This window comes from Lepeophtheirus salmonis, chromosome 13 (assembly GCF_016086655.4).
Source record: "Lepeophtheirus salmonis chromosome 13, UVic_Lsal_1.4, whole genome shotgun sequence".
Taxonomy (NCBI): Eukaryota; Metazoa; Arthropoda; class Copepoda; order Siphonostomatoida; family Caligidae; genus Lepeophtheirus; species Lepeophtheirus salmonis.
Genome location: NC_052143.2, coordinates 43,309,029 through 43,325,254, shown reverse-complemented (window position 1 = coordinate 43,325,254; position 16,226 = coordinate 43,309,029). Strand labels below are relative to the sequence as shown.

Sequence of the window (16,226 nt, the reverse complement as noted above, 5' to 3'; positions counted from 1 at the left end):
TGTTATGGCTGGGTCAAGGACATGTGTCTTCCCTCTTTTGGTTACTATCATGTCTGGCATCATTCTTAACCCTATTTCTACACAATTTATAACTTGTTTCCCTCCACATCATCTCTAAACCTAATAGTTTTAAACTTAGTTGGAAGGTTGTAGCCATTACTTTAGTTGTTCGTCGAAATTCATAATTCGAAACAGGAATAGTTCTATCAGTGACCCATATCCTAAGGCCCATTGCTTCTGGAGAGTATTTATGTATTTTGGTATCGAATGATATAATAAGATTTTTGTCTTCCTCCTTCTCATATATGCATCTTTATTTAATTTTCCATTCATTACAAAAGTATTCAAAATTTTCCGAGTCAAGTGATCACAGTTGCATTTGGATTTACTTTTCATTAACAGCTTTATAAACTTTGTTTAGGTGTCTTATTCATTTTGTGAATCTATTTATTGTATGTACATAGTTCACACATTATTATAATTATACATCGATAGAGAATTCAATATAAAAATAGTCACTTATAAATAATATAATTACTTCTATCTCTCCTGTGCAGACATTTCATGGAAATAGTCCATGTATGTATTATAAAAATTTGTGAAGATTTGATTATTTATAATATATATACTATTAGTTGTGGGGGGCCTTTTTTTAAAGTAAATCTGAGTCATCGTCCGGGAAATAAGGGTGGGATATCACAAAACTTCCTATTTCTTATTTTATGTCGTTAATACACTATATAACCTACATTTATGTACTAATAAGTTATATGCTATTACTAAGAAGATTTGTAAGGTATGATTGAATGTTATTGTATATTAATGCACGTACTGCCATGAAACGTAAATTTATTCTACTTATAACAAAGATCATTCATTGAAGTATTAAGAAAATGGTGAATAATGACCATTGTATTGATCAATGATTTGTATTACTATTTTATTAAATATCATTTTATTTATTGTACTCCATGCGATCCAGGGCGTCTAGCATGTTTCATTAATTGCAGAGAACTATAAATGTTAAATAAACTTTTACAAGTGTGGAACTTTTCTCCTTAGACTAAAATCCTGATAAACAATTGTAATTTGACAAGTGTTTTGCCTGAAGAAGTCGCACTCCTTTTCACATTTATACTCGTACATACTACATACACCGATAGGCTAAAATATATACTTACATATTCTCAAAGGAGTGCACTTTGAAGGGATAATGCAAATAGAAAAAATTCCCGCTCATTCTATCCGTGAGTCATTTGTGGCCGACGTAGGACGTTACTTTAATTATTTCCTAGTAAACATTACTCCACACATCCAACAAACTTGCTCCTCAAATTTATAAAACCGTTCTTCGTCATTGTGTTCAAAAGTTGTGAAAAGTCAACAAGATGGCTACAGGACGTAAATATACAGCACTCATATGGTTCTTGGACGTTTTTCTTCTCCTCATATCGACGGCACTTATTTATCTTGGAACGAGTCTCATCGTTTTTTATAATATCGATAGACTTGATTTTGAAACGAGTTGGTATTCGGCAGTTCCATATTTTATGATTTGTACGGGTATCGCTAATTTCCTTACGGCACTCTATGGATTCGCTGCTTCTTCCGCTGAAAAAAGGATGCATCTCATATCATATGCCGTTATATTATTGATACTTTTTGTGGTTCAAATTGTGGCTATTTTTGCTGCTCTAGAGTTGAGATCTGATATTAATAACGATACTGTAGAAAACACGGATATGTTTGATGCCATGGTAAACTATGAAAGAGATGAAGTTGTAAAGGAACGATGGGATACGCTTCACAGGCAGTATCATTGCTGTGGAGGCATCAATTACAATGTTGGATATATGGTGAGTTATTGAGTTGATAAGTTGTTTTTTTTTGTTTTGTTTTGATTAAGATGGGATTTGGATGGATATTTGAATATATTTACTCATTTATTTTTACTCAATCCCAAGTTATTCAAATATTTATTTCGCAAACCCGCCCATCTACTTTATGTAAATTTCTTAATCAAAATATATTAGGAAAATGTATATATACAACTAAAAATGACCAATAATTTGTTTTTATTATATCTATAAATAGAATCCGCAACTCGGCACTTAGAGTAAGGAAAGGGGCTCAGATTTTTTCTATACATAGAGGATGGTTCTTGAAGTACCAGATCCAACAAAGAAAACATAAAATTTTATTTTGAAAAAAAAAAAAAATTATTTTTCAACGTAATCTCTTTTCAGCTGTATATATATATATTTTTTTTTTATTTTGAATTTTTAATATTTTTTTTACCAAAAAAGGAAAAATTGTTCTTTGTTGATCTGAAACTTCTTCATAACACTGTTTTTGCTTGAGTGTTAGCAAAGGGGGTGCCTATCATACAACCCGCTTTCTTCTATCCAAATTTTCAGCTAATATGCGATTTATCGCACTTTTTGAATGGCGACAATGGCTGCTACTTTGTGCATTTTCAGTCAACGATACAAGAGTGCCGCTTTGTAGATTTTCTTCAAAATTTCTAGAATCGTCAATTCATTTGTTCGACAGCGATGCTTGTCTTGGTAGCTTGTTTAAGCTCAGCTAGACAAATTTTTACTTTTGTAAACAAAAGATACTCAGAGTATAATCCAGAATTGATCTTTTCTAATTCTTATTTACTTCATAACAGTAGGAGGGGTCGATGGGGGTACAATGCTACCGTGTATAGGGTATGTAATAGTACATTTTGTATTTATTTAGATGAAAATCTTTTTTTTAAAAAGGTTTCAATAATTAAATGAATAATGTATTTCATAGTCTTACACAAAAATGTTGGTATATTATATAGGTATAAAATCAAAGACGTCACAAAAATATACTTTATAGACACTGAATTAATATTTAACTATAATCTATGTAATATTTCATGTACATAACATATTACAATGTGTCAAGGAAATGTGCAGGAGATTAAAAAATTCAATAATACTTTAAAAGTATATATTATGTGCATAAGTATTAATTAATTAATATTTTGAATAAAAGGCCTACATGGAAATAGGGGATCCATTAGGTTGTATTTAGGATGATGCAAGTACTAGTAAATTAAGAATGTTGAAGCATTAATTAGTTTTACTCATGATCCTTTCGATGGGTTTTCTAGTGAGTTTTCTAGATGAGTGTTGAGACTCGTTTCGACACCGTTTTTTTTTTCAATTCGGTCTTAATTGATTTTTTCTAGACCGGTTTGGACCAATATTTTGCTCGATACAGTGGTCTCAGACCTTGGACTGAAATTTATTAGTTTTCAAAACCTGTACCAATTTTTTCGATGTCAATATAAGGACGGATTTTATCCGCACTCTTGATTTATGCAACACATTTAACATCATATGATGTCATTGTTGGTGGATGCTCACAACTTTGAAACACACATAAATTCATCAACAATTCATTTAAAGAGTCAGTCTAGATAGATTTTTAAATGAGACAGTTACGTACCTAACTTTTCTTTGAGACCGGTACAAACTGAGCTTCCAAATGAAATGAGCCCACTATAAACTGTAATGGTCTCAGAGTGGTCAAGGATTTTCAAACGGAAACTCAACACTAGTTTTCACCATTAGTTCATAATAATAAATTTAGTAAAAGGATATCCATTATTTTTTCAATATTGTAAAAGTGGGATTGGTTTAACGATTGGTGGTGTTAGATAGATAAGATTTCGTAACAAAAAAACTTCTTGCTTTTTGATGGTTTGACTCTGTATTTTTTAAGTGCGCGTCTAAGATGGACACTAACAAAGAGAAAACACGCCATATTTTACCGTTTTTCTTCGATAAAGGCGAAAAAGCAAGCCAGGCGGTTGAAAATGTGAGTCATGTTTATGATCAGGTTACAGTAGCAGTAATTAAACGGTATTTTGGTTTCGTGGATTCCGTTCCGGTAATTATAATTTCAAATATACATCACATTCTGGAAGGGCAATTATCAAAAATGTGGATGAAATAATGGAGTTCGACCGTCTTTTTTGATTGCCAAGAAGACAAACATTAATGGGGGAAAAAATTTAAAAAATCTATTGAAATATTTTTTAGTACGCCTACAAATTTTACTTACTGCAGAACACATTTACTTTTGTTTAAATCGTCACAACTTCCATTAGAAGGATTATTTTCCTTTCTGTATTTCATCATGCAAAAACATGATTCATGTTTTTGTTTCCATAGGAATTAGTCATGTTCTAATATATATTCGGTATTATGAAGGCAGTGAATATGTGTAAACTTTTTGATGTTAAGACGTCTCTGATTACTCCTTCTCATTTTACAAGTAACCCTGACATTTAGAAGGGGCATTAATTGAAGAACAATGCACCTCACAGGTGAAAATACTATCTAAAATAGTCTTTCTTCGTTTGATAAATCTATTTTTTTTATTATTATTAATATATTATAATGATTGTTGTAACTTTCAAAAGGATTTGGATTTTTCCCTTGTCTTGATACATTTATATTATATTTATGACTCATTAGAAAGCAAAAAATAATATATAAATTCCTGCAGCCAATATAAGAGTTTTTTAAAAGAAACTGTATTAACCAAGTAGGGGGATAAATCTGGATAATATTCCTACTCTCCACATTAATTACTCGTTATATGTTTGCCTATCACTTTTCACGGTTAATTTGGAGTATTTTTAATTTTGTATGAATAATTACTTATATAGAAGTGACGACTGATGGACGCAGAATAGAATTGAAGATCGACATCAGAGTAATTCTTGCCTATGTCCTTGTTTATTTTCATATCATCCTCCCCCTCTTCCCTTGTCACAGCTGCTTGTAGCTGATCTAATGAAACGTCATGACAGCCAAACTGTTTTCCCCCAAAACATTCTTCAAGTTGACAGGATTATCTTATTGATTTTCAGTTGTTTTTTTAACATCCCTAAAATTCTCCCAATTAGCATAATTGTCCATATGGCAACAAATTGCTCGCAGGTACTAAAATAACCTAGTCAACTCGGTTCGAAAAATAGAACGCCCCAACTCCATTTCCAGAAAAGAAGGCAATAATTACGTTGCGTTTAAAATAAACATCTAAGACTTTACGTCCCTAATGATACATTAAGTTATTAAAATCACGGCACTGAAATTTTGTAAATTGTTCATCATTGAATTGGTAGTGATATTTAAACTGTTTTCAATTCCAAAGACATCTTAACATTGTCATTATGACGTACTTATTTTGTCATTACAAAAACATTATTCGCGAACCGTTACTATATTTAATGGCAATGCAACTCTTAATTATTTATTAATGGATGATATCTTATTAAGGTGTGTTATTACTTACTTATTTTACTCCCTTTTTTATAAAAAATGTTCAAACCAACGTAGGAAAGTAAGTAATTTAACTGCCATGATTATGATCAATGCCTTAAAAAAATGTGAGCACATATACTATGGATTATGTTATAAATAATGATTATTTACATATAGGAGCATAAAGTATTTGTCAAAAAGTTGGATGAGAAATACATACATAAAAATGTGAAATGTGTTGGTAATTCTAACTCTTAAAAAAAATATATACATCTATGTATCCATACAACGCATTTCCATTCCATCTAATGCAGCATTTTGACGGTTAATTGATTTATATTATCATTTAGATTCATATTCGAATAAAACCTGTTTTAAAGAATTGTATAAATGATATATTGTGCATACAGAAATCCATATCTTTAGCCAAGTTAAAGAAAAGAGTAGGTATGTTGCTTCATTCCCTTGTTTCATTTATGCACATACATATCTGTAATGTAAAATAGCTGATTGCGTGCTAAAATGTTTATACATACCCTTCAAGTTAAATGACAAGGACTTTAGAGAGATAAAAGTGATTTAGCATTGAAAGCCATATAATTACTCATCATAAAATTATTAATATTATTACTGCCAATTTGGATAATTTTATATACATAATATTAATGGAAAATAAGAATCATGGTTGGGAATGAATGGTTTAGGATGGAGAGCTTATTGAATGATTCTCATATATTTTTGTATTAAATATCAATTTTCCCAATTTAATTACATGGAACTGAATGATCTCATTCGATTCCTATAAATTAAAAACGATTATATTATATTAGTTATAATTGGTTAGACATTATTTGACCTTTGCATTTTTAGATCCACAACGATGTTGACAGGAGGTTGTATTTTTGCCTTTGTTTGTTAGTTATGAAAATTACAGCAAAAGTTAGGGATCAATTTTGATCAAACTTGTTACGAAGATTATATATGTAGTATATACTTTAAAGTTCCATAATTTTATAAATTTCTTTGTTGAACATTGTTTTTCGACAATAATAACTTGCAACTACTATTTCTGAACATTTTATTATATATATTATTTCTATTTGTTGCGGCTACTTAGAAACGCCAACGATCCTTAAAAAAAAAAGCACGCCATAAAGATGTACATCTAAAACAAAACTTGTATAACTCCTTCTGCCCACCTCCGTAGATACGAATTAAAATATTACAGATACAATTGAGTTTAATGAACCTAAATAATATATACTTTGGCAAGCAACAACTCTCATTCAAAAAATTGGAATAGATTTAGCACAATTGTATAACCATTACTATACGCATAATTTAAAAGTAAAAATCATTGAAATTGGTTTCATTTAAAATTGAAAATAGATTTAAACTCAATTATTTTGTATGTGAGACATTTTTGGATGTGAATATTTCGCATATATACATTTATACAAAAAGCAATTGTTTTATACCTATAATAGAACACTTTTTCACCAACTTTGTTATTCGAAGATGAATTAATAAGATACCTAAGTTTTTGTTTTTTTTTGGTTTATCAAGAATATCAAGAACAAGTTTGTTGTGTTCTTTTAATACTTTTTACATGAAGTTTAAGGAATTTCAAAATTATTTTTTTTATTAATAATAAAACTATACTAAAAAAACTGAACTTTTTGGAAATTCGAGTTTAAATGGTGTTTATTATATATGGTTTTAAAAAATACGAAAATTTACATTTTAACCTGAAATGTGTGCTTTTGTGGTCCACACTATGATTTTTTAATAAATTATTTTTATGTGCATATCAGGGAGACTCATTTTCAACTTATAAAGAAAAGATGTCTTCGGAAAAACTAATGTATAGTACATATATTATGAATGTAATATATGTTAATAATTGCTTTAAAATATACATGTACTGATGATATTCTGAACATGAGGAAATTACTTGCAAATGAAAAAAAATGACCCTTATATTTTAGGATGTCTCAATTTCTCATTTTATACGGAAATTGTAATAAAATACATAATCCAATTGTGCAACAAAGAAAAAACAAATGTACATTGTACACTTTAATTTTTTGCAAAAAGAGCACCTTCAAAAAAAGCATGACTTTGTATAAAAATTAAATGTTCACTCAGGACAAAATGACCCAAGATGCCTTTCATTGATTTTATCATCAAAGTTCATGCTCAATGATTTTATTTCATGCTCCATTTAATGTATGTTTGATTACCTGGAGAAGGGATCTTTATGTAAGTGATTTATGTCATGCTAGTTATGTATTTTGTTTTGACGGTGTTGCCAGTTTACTTATTGATTGAAATCAGTTGTTGTTCTTTTCTTTTGTTGGAAATAATGACTATTGTATAAGATTTTAATCGTCTAATATCTATGCTATTGTTATGAACACAAATGTATTTATATGGATAGTAGTTATGAGGCTCTTTTTATACCTCTACATCAAAAATTACGGATCACTTTGTTAAGACTTGCATAATATTACATTTATATTTGTGAGCCTTCGAGTCTTTAAATATAGGCGATCATTGGGAAGATAAAGTTTAATAGCGATGAATTAATTTTGGAGCGAATGTTCTTTTCTTTTTCTTTTTTTTTTGCAATTGATATACGGAACCCTTTATTTGATGCAAAAAAAGAATGAGCTTTAATTCAAATAAGAAAAGTATTATGTAAGTTGCTCATTTATTTCAATCGATATGTACAATATGCGAATACGGAGATTAATTTCGTGTTTTATCTTCATTTTGGTGAGTAGAGCTTTAAACAACATCTACTACAATTTGAAGAAGAAAATCAAGATTGAATTCCCTCTAAAAAATCCTTTGTCCATTCTTTGCTAGAATGGATTTTGTTGCATAATATCAAGATATAATATTATATAATAGTATATAAGAATTGTATTATTAAATAAACAGTAGAACCCTGTTTTTTTATAGCTAATCTTAAAATAGTGTCTCATTGTATCGATCAGTGCATAATGTGCTCAAATAACCTTAGATTTTTTTGCACAAAAGAGGATATCCTTACTATTATGTGCGTCGATAAAGAATAGTCGAACCTAAGGCATATTATAATATAGTTCCCATCGAACATCACGGCAGATAGTTGAATTTCAATCGATAAAACCTTTTAATAATAAGGAAAATAACTTTGCAAAATGTAACCAGTATGAAGAGAAAGACTCAATCGAGCACAATTGCTCGAATAATTTTCCACGTGGGATTAAACAGCCATTGGAGTTTGTACTGTCCATTTATATTTATGTCTGTTTATAGTAACTTTCTCATTCATGAGTTAATGGATTTGACGATACAGAAGTTTCTCTCCATGATACCTCATATCATCATCTATCAATCCACAGATCGACTCCGAGTCCCTTACTTTCATGATCCTCCATAGTGATAATTGCCCGAATATCTTAAAAAATTCAAGATTTCTCTCCATTTCTCTTTGCTGAGCAAAGTTATTTTATTCTAATTAAAAGGTAGCGATAATTGAATTTCAAATATCTGCTGTCGATGTCTCAAATTTTAAAATAGAAAGAAAGAGGATGACGTACAATATACCCGAAATGATCAAGTGACGTCATTTTTTGTATCATAAAAAGCGACATCTTGCGTTTTGATTCTTTAAAGCTTTGAGTCTGACCATAGATACAGAAATATCTCATACTTTTGGTAAGAATGACGTAATTGGTTAACAACCAAATAATTTCATTTAATTTTTTTCCTCTTAAGAAAAAAAGTTGAAAGATTTAATAAAAATTCCTTTATACAAAAACCTACACTTTTTTCCTACCATGAAAACATGAGATAAAAAACATTACCTTATAATGCATTGGACATATTATATAATGCACGATCAATGCAATTGGTTACACAATAGCATTACTTCCAAAATTTACCTTAAATAGTTTTTTGTTTTATAAAAGATTGAGAAAAGAGTGGATTATTTATATCTCTATTCTGAGGGGACAAAATAGTGTATGCTAAAAAAACCTTTATTTCAAACATAGGACGCATTTAATTTGTCAAGCATTGCAGATATTTTAATCAAAACTGAGCATACCTTTATTAAAAAAAGGGTCATCGAGTATAGTGCCAAAAATTATGATTTCATTAAATGAATATTATTATTTTTATAGGGACCTAAAAAAAAGGTCAAAAAATCAGGAATAGCCTTTTTATCTTAAAGTAAAAAGAAATCAATCAACATTTTTTTTAAATGATTTATTTTTCAAGGAAAAAAGCATTTTTTACGTATAGTTTTAAAAGAAGAGATGATATTGTACTTTTGACAAACTTTGGCAAAAGTCCTATTTATTATTATTTTTTCTCATTATGAATGAATAACAAAGGTTGCCTTAGGATCAATATTTTCGTGGGAAGAAAAAATGTAAAAATTTGTATAAAACAAATCAAAAATCATGTTTTCTTAAAGTTCCATGCTCCGAATCTTCAATTTGTTTTTTATAAAATCGGATTTACGATACATGTTTAAAGGGTTTTATAAACACATCGTTGCTTATAATCTATTTGCAACCTTTTATTCCACAAAAAAAAAAAAAAGCAGGAAAAAGGCCAAAAATCCGTTGGTAGTTGGTGAATTCTTCATACCTATAGAATTATTATACAATAGTTGTAGGGAATTGTTCACAACTTAAAAACAACTAATTTAAATCAACGTTTAGACCACTGATAAGAAGAAAAAGAGCAGAAAAATAGAAGGCTGATTACAAAATAGTCTTTGAATCTTTGTGTTGGTGAGTTAACGCCGTGTACACTTTTACAGAATACTTTTTCGTAACGTTGGTAATCATGCAAACATTTTTAAATAAAACGATTCAATCCTAAACAAATCTATATAAACTTCATCCAATGACAAAAATAATATATTTTATTGCGTTAAAAAATTTGTTTATTTAACTATGTCTTCAACATGACGTGGCTTTTGGTCTTATAGCAAATCTGAAAATCATTCCCAAATAAGTCTATTTACAAAAATATTTCTAATGTTTTCTAAATATGCGTTTATAATGTGAATCTAGGTTCAAGTATGTAGAGCAAAAGTGATGTAAAGTCTGTCCCTTCAAATCGTGAACGATATTTCCCAGGCTCGACTATATCAGGATTCTCAAAAAGTATAAGTATTTAGACAGCGAGACCTTACATATTTATTTTAATTTATATAAACAATTAAGTCTCAAAGTGATCATCCTTGCCCTCCAACATGGCTTCGATCCTAGGTCTTCAAAGTCTTCTTCGCGTATTGTTCCGACATGTCAGCCCACTTTTTCTTCATGGCAGCCTTTAGGGCATTTACATTCACATGTAAGGTGACACAGGTCTTCTTCTGGATGATGCTCCAAATCCCATAGGCAAGAGGGTTGTAGTCTGGTGAGGAAGGAGGCTATATTTACTAGGCCTATAAATTCGCAAGTTATCTTCATACCACTTTGTAGTATTTTTTACCTTGTGGCTTCAAGACTTCCTCTTTAGGCTCTTGTTGTCGTCTTTCAGCTTTTTAATCTTCGTAATGAGACCCTTGAAGTAGGGGATGATGTGAGAGATCTCCTAAATAAGTGCTGACACTCTTGGCCTCGATATCAGTTGTCTTTTGTCTAATAAATAGATTTGTTTTGCAAGCATTGTTTGTTTTTATTGCTCTGCTAGTTAATATTATGGAAAAAATCTTTAAATTATTTAGTAAGTCCATGAAACCTTTCCAAAGGTGTATTCACAATTCGCTGGAACACCCTGTAAATACGTACATAGTTGTCAAATAATAATCTTTATAAGGATTATGTTCGAAGATGATGAATCAAGCATTGATTCTTTATTTGTTTATAGAGAAAAGGAACTCATTTAAAGAATTGATGATTGATATTTCATTTTTTAAAAGAGTAGACTCTAGTTCAGAAGCAATCATGATTTGATCGTAATTTTTGAGTTAAGATTACCTAGAATTTATTTTCCGATTTCCATGAAAATGAGTTATTAAAGCAATTATACTCATTGTGAAACCTATAAATGTTATAAGAATTAAATTATATATACAGCTTTCAGTTGTGCTATTGTTTTTCCTCAGGTTGCCTTTTGTTTTGTACACAAAAACTGTAGGTGAAAAAGTTGTATGCACTATAAAGTGGTAAAATATGGCTACACTTATTTGGCAATCAAGTATTTTAAATAAATAAAATATGGTAGGAAGATAGGTTTCATATAATAATTATTTTTTATTATTTTGAAATGTTTTCTTTTGCCAAAATAAAATAAAGGATAACCAAATAGACGACATAAATTGTAACATAATTGAAGGAAATGTCATTTGGGGGCTCAAAATTGATATTTTTACTCCATAAAATAGAAAAAATCTTGTATATATATTTATTTAACTCCATCAAATGGCTTAAAGAATCACACATAAGACTTATAGCTACTTAATGCCAATTCTAAAGATTTAAATATAATCAAACTAGTATTTACTGAAAATCCCTATAAATTGTCTAATTTCGTACTTTTTTATTAGAAAATATCTTATTCTTTTCCTTTTAAAGCATGATATAACAAAAGTCTTGGGATGTTTTAAAATATTTTGTAGGCATTTTTTTGTAATTACCCAGTTCAAACTTTAGTGCGGTAGTTTTACAAGTTAGGTCAGATTAAATACTCTTAAGGGGAAAATGGATCCCAAAAGAAAGAAGGTTCCTATTCTAGTCCGGGCCGGTCACACCACATCAACATGCAAACAGACAGTATGGAGGGTTGGACAGAGAGCATGTTCATCATTTTGGTGTTGGTGTGACTGTCTCGGACTAAAACTTTTTTGCTTCCATTTCCCACTAAGGAGCATTTAATCAGACCTAAACAGCTAACATAACTTATAAAACTATCGTAACAAAAGTTCGAACCGGATGTTTTAAAAAAACCTCTTAAATTTTCATTTTAACAACATTCCAAGACTTTTGGAAAATGTTTATCTACGCTATGGAAATAATATAGACATATTTTGAATACATTTTAGCGTAAGACAGCAAGTTTTTAAACCCTTTTGTTTATTACTTCCCCTATGACACCGAATACTTGAGTACTTTCCTGATTGTATAATTAAAAAAGGGTTTTATTGTAATTAAACTTGGTTATTTTGAAAGCGTTCTATGATCATACTTTTTGTAATAAAAAAAAATATATTAGTTTAAGAAAATACGACTAATACCTATATTGAATAAATAATTTATTAAATGGAATTCGACTTTTTTAGTTCTTGATCATTAATTATAAGTATGTACATTGATATATTTTCATAAAAAGGATGGGAGGAACCAAGACTTAGGTTTTGGAGTTGAAATGGTTCACTCATTAATTATCATCTTTCCTTATTCCTTTACATAATGATTTGTTTTTCTAGCCAAGTGCATGACTCCATTGAAATGCACTTTCTTTGCAATAAATCACATTTCATTTCAAAATGAGTTATAGTAATTATTGTTCACACAAATAACAAGAAGTCAAGATCATGATATACATTCATTGGTAGCAGGAATAAGGATTTTATAAATATTCTTGGAGACAAATGTATTCGCGTCATTCATGGGATATATATTTTATCAGTGAAGGTTATTATAGCTATAATACCGGGTGTGTAAATAAAAACTAGACATTTTGAATCTGGAATTTTAATCAGTTTAATTTCGGTAACTAGAAGAACTACATTAACTAAAGTTTTTAGAGATATTACCACATGTGGTACCATTTAGAATCTTCAATTTAGCCTCCATTGACTTTAATAATGATTTTACTATGCTTTTGGAAGCTCTGACCGGTAATAATAATGGACTCATAGTGCTCCAATGCTCATCAACAGAAGCCTTGTACGCTTCAAAATTCGGTGCCCTTGCAGAACAGGCCCTGGCCTCGACATGCAGTTAGAAGGAAAAGTCCAGCGAGTTGACATCTGGCGAGTATGGTAATAGACAGTTGGTCTCCAAGAAGCTCTGTGTAACCTTTGGGGTGTGTAACGGCGCGCCATCATTTTTAAGCTCTTCTTGGTGCTAATATTGTGATTAATAGACTTCTTGACGGTATAAATAATCTTCCTGCTTGCCTATCTCAAGCTTTGGATCTCTGTTGGTGTGTGTTCCTATCGAAGTAGAGCAGCTAGCTCGATTCTTTTGTCTCTTTGTAAGGCCATTTTTGGAGTGTTATCTTTTTAGGAGGGGGTGTCAACACACAAAGTTTGTAAGCTGATGAGAGGGGCTATCATGTATTCTTCTCGTTTATAAGTGCCCAGATTTTAACTACGCGCCCAGTATATTGAACATTTTTCATGATATGTGCAAAACTTTCCATTTTGGTTAAAATTCATTATTGCTTCATTGTCAATTTTAAATTGCTTTTGAAGAATGACAAATATCTCATGAGTGATTTTTTTCAATATGTGTGCCTAATGTATCTTATTATATTTCAGATTTGGACCAACGTGCCACTACAATATGCAAACTCTGTTCCTGATTCATGCTGTCTCCACGTGGCTAAGGGTTGTGGACGAAACATTCTTCTTAACCACGAAGTGGCATCTGAAAAAATATTTGTCCATGGTTGTTATACAATGATGGCAGATAAACTTGACAATGAAGTCGTTCCCCTTTGTCTCGGCTACACCGGAGTTGGAACCATCATTGCCCTTATTCAAATCCTCATTGCTGTTCTTGCATTATCAAGAAGTGCTTCTATCAAACGAAAGCATAAATATGCAGATAGTTCAAAAAGTATTCATGGCTCATATGATGGTCTTCATCTTTCTCCCTCCACGCCACGATCTGAGCGCACACGCTTGAACCCCGTCTCCATTCCTCAGCCAACCTTTATAAGCACAAAGTCATCTGATGCTACAGTTCTATAAATACGTTCCTTCAACTATAAGTTATTACCCAGGGTGACAAATTCGGCTGTGATAGAATTGTATTTTTTTTTATTATTTGTGCATTACATTTTCGAAAGTGTTTTGATTAGTATTTTTCTGAGTTCTCCTTGGAATTCTTTGAATTAAAAAAAAGCTTTTCCATTTACTTTTGTTATATGTTAATCCTCAAATATTTACATATGGATGGTGTTGCTTAACAGTATAAAATTCATAAATTTCACAATTATACAAACGTTTATATTTGATAAAAAAACTTTGTTCTTTATATGTGAAATGAAATATATGAAGAAAATAGCTTACCATACATACATATTGGGTGTCGCCAAAAAAACTTCATTTTTTATCATGTGGGGCAATCAGGCTATAGAAGTATTAGCGGAGGTTTTAATCTAGAGGCGAGCTGCCAAAGTTTTCATGGAAATACAGTCAGTGGTTATCATGTATTAGAGTAGTGAGTAACGTGCGTGTTGAAAGCATAGAATGCAAAAAAAAACAAGTGTTGTACAAAATATTTGGATAATTTATATTATTACAATTTAGCTCTCCAGTTTTTATTTGAGCGATATATGAAAATCCGTGAATTGCTTCCATTTCTAATATTTAAAACACGATTTTTGTAAATTAATTTTCATAATTTGAAACTTGCAAAAAAAATTGAATCAAAATAACTCCCCACATAATAATGCTAAAGAATTCAAATTTGTACCACCAGATGGGGTTCAATTTTTCCAAATTGGATAATTGAAACCGGATTTATTTCGGAAAAATCAAAATTTTGTAGACCTTTACAAAATTGCCAATAACTAATTATCTAATCGACTAATCATCCACACTTATAAAATAGAACATGTTGTCAATTACATTTTGCATTTTTTTGTAAAAATAACCATCCCTCTAAATCCTCTCAATGAAAAGTTAAATAGAAAGAAAAAAATGAAAAAATCAACTGACTTAAAAAACTAGTTTTATTGTCTTTTGGAAAATGACGTTATGTGGAGTTATGATAGAGTAAATTACGTCATCTGTTTTATAAATTATAAAAAATAAAAAGCTGTATTTGAACTATCTTCACGATAATCGATAATCGATTTTTTTTTTTAAATAGGCATTTTTCAAAACTTTCAAGCCGTTGAGCTACCTTCTCAATTTCACTGAAACTTTGCAGATTTTATTTTTTTATCAATAGGAACGGATTTTGACGCAACGACCCGGACATTTCAACAAAATGAAAAATAAGAAACACCCTAATGTGGACGTACCCAGTATATTAAGTAAACTTGTTTGTTTTAATTGTACCGAGTGGTCCATTAAAATCTGAGCACTTTGAAGTTTAAACTTCAACAAGATATAATATATTAATTAACAATAAAATTTCAACAAAACTAACATTGTAATTAGATGTTTGTCTAAGCTCTCTTAATAATTAATGGCAATGGTGGCTTCCAAGCGGAGGTGGAAGGGCTGGCAACCGTTGTAGATGTAGTCCTCTGGCATGGCGCCCAGTGCTGGCTGACTGTGGCTTTGAGGGCATCGGTGTTTGGATGACGGCACTGCAAAAATTCCCCTCGACATGCATCCACAATTTGTAGTCGAAAGGATTGGCATCAGGGGTTGTAGAGAAGCTAAAAGGATCAAAAAAAAGTTTAAAAGCTCTCAATAGAGTCTTGTAACGGATCAGACGGATTTCTTTCAGTGCAGGTGTCAAAAGTGGCCTTTTAACCCTCACAAGCCTCTATCAACCCCCATTTGTCATAGTTCTCTGTACAGTCTGGTGTGAAAGCCAAAAAAAAATCTATTTAACCTCATGTGGACTAAAGGGTATTGGACTGTGCTATTTTTTTAACTCCTCCATATCCAGTTTAGTCCATTTGATAGAGCTCTTCTTCCTCTCTAACGATTCGGACTCTCTGATGGTGGTCCTGGATATGCCCAACTGCTTGGAATACACGAATGGAAATTCG

At 30.7% G+C, this 16,226-nt stretch overlaps 1 protein-coding gene across 1 annotated transcript; it reads left to right on the top strand.

The window, feature by feature from the left end:
• Nucleotides 1-1,089: 1,089 nt before the first annotated feature.
• On the top strand, nucleotides 1,090-14,575 carry LOC121127851 (CD63 antigen). The gene is made up of 2 exons (XM_040723392.2): nucleotides 1,090-1,856; nucleotides 13,810-14,575. The coding sequence occupies exons 1-2, from the start codon at nucleotides 1,389-1,391 to the stop codon at nucleotides 14,242-14,244; spliced, it is 903 nt and encodes a 300-aa protein (XP_040579326.1). The 5' UTR covers nucleotides 1,090-1,388; the 3' UTR covers nucleotides 14,245-14,575.
• Nucleotides 14,576-16,226: the final 1,651 nt, after the last annotated feature.

What these genes read in the sequence shown, in the direction of transcription:
- LOC121127851 (XM_040723392.2), top strand. Translation starts at nt 1,389, where the DNA reads ATGGCTACAGGACGTAAATATACAGCACTCATATGGTTCTTGGACGTT. An exon ending in ATTACAATGTTGGATATATG is followed by an intron (nt 1,857 to 13,809) that starts GTGAGTTATTGA and finishes ATTATATTTCAG; the next exon opens with ATTTGGACCAACGTGCCACT.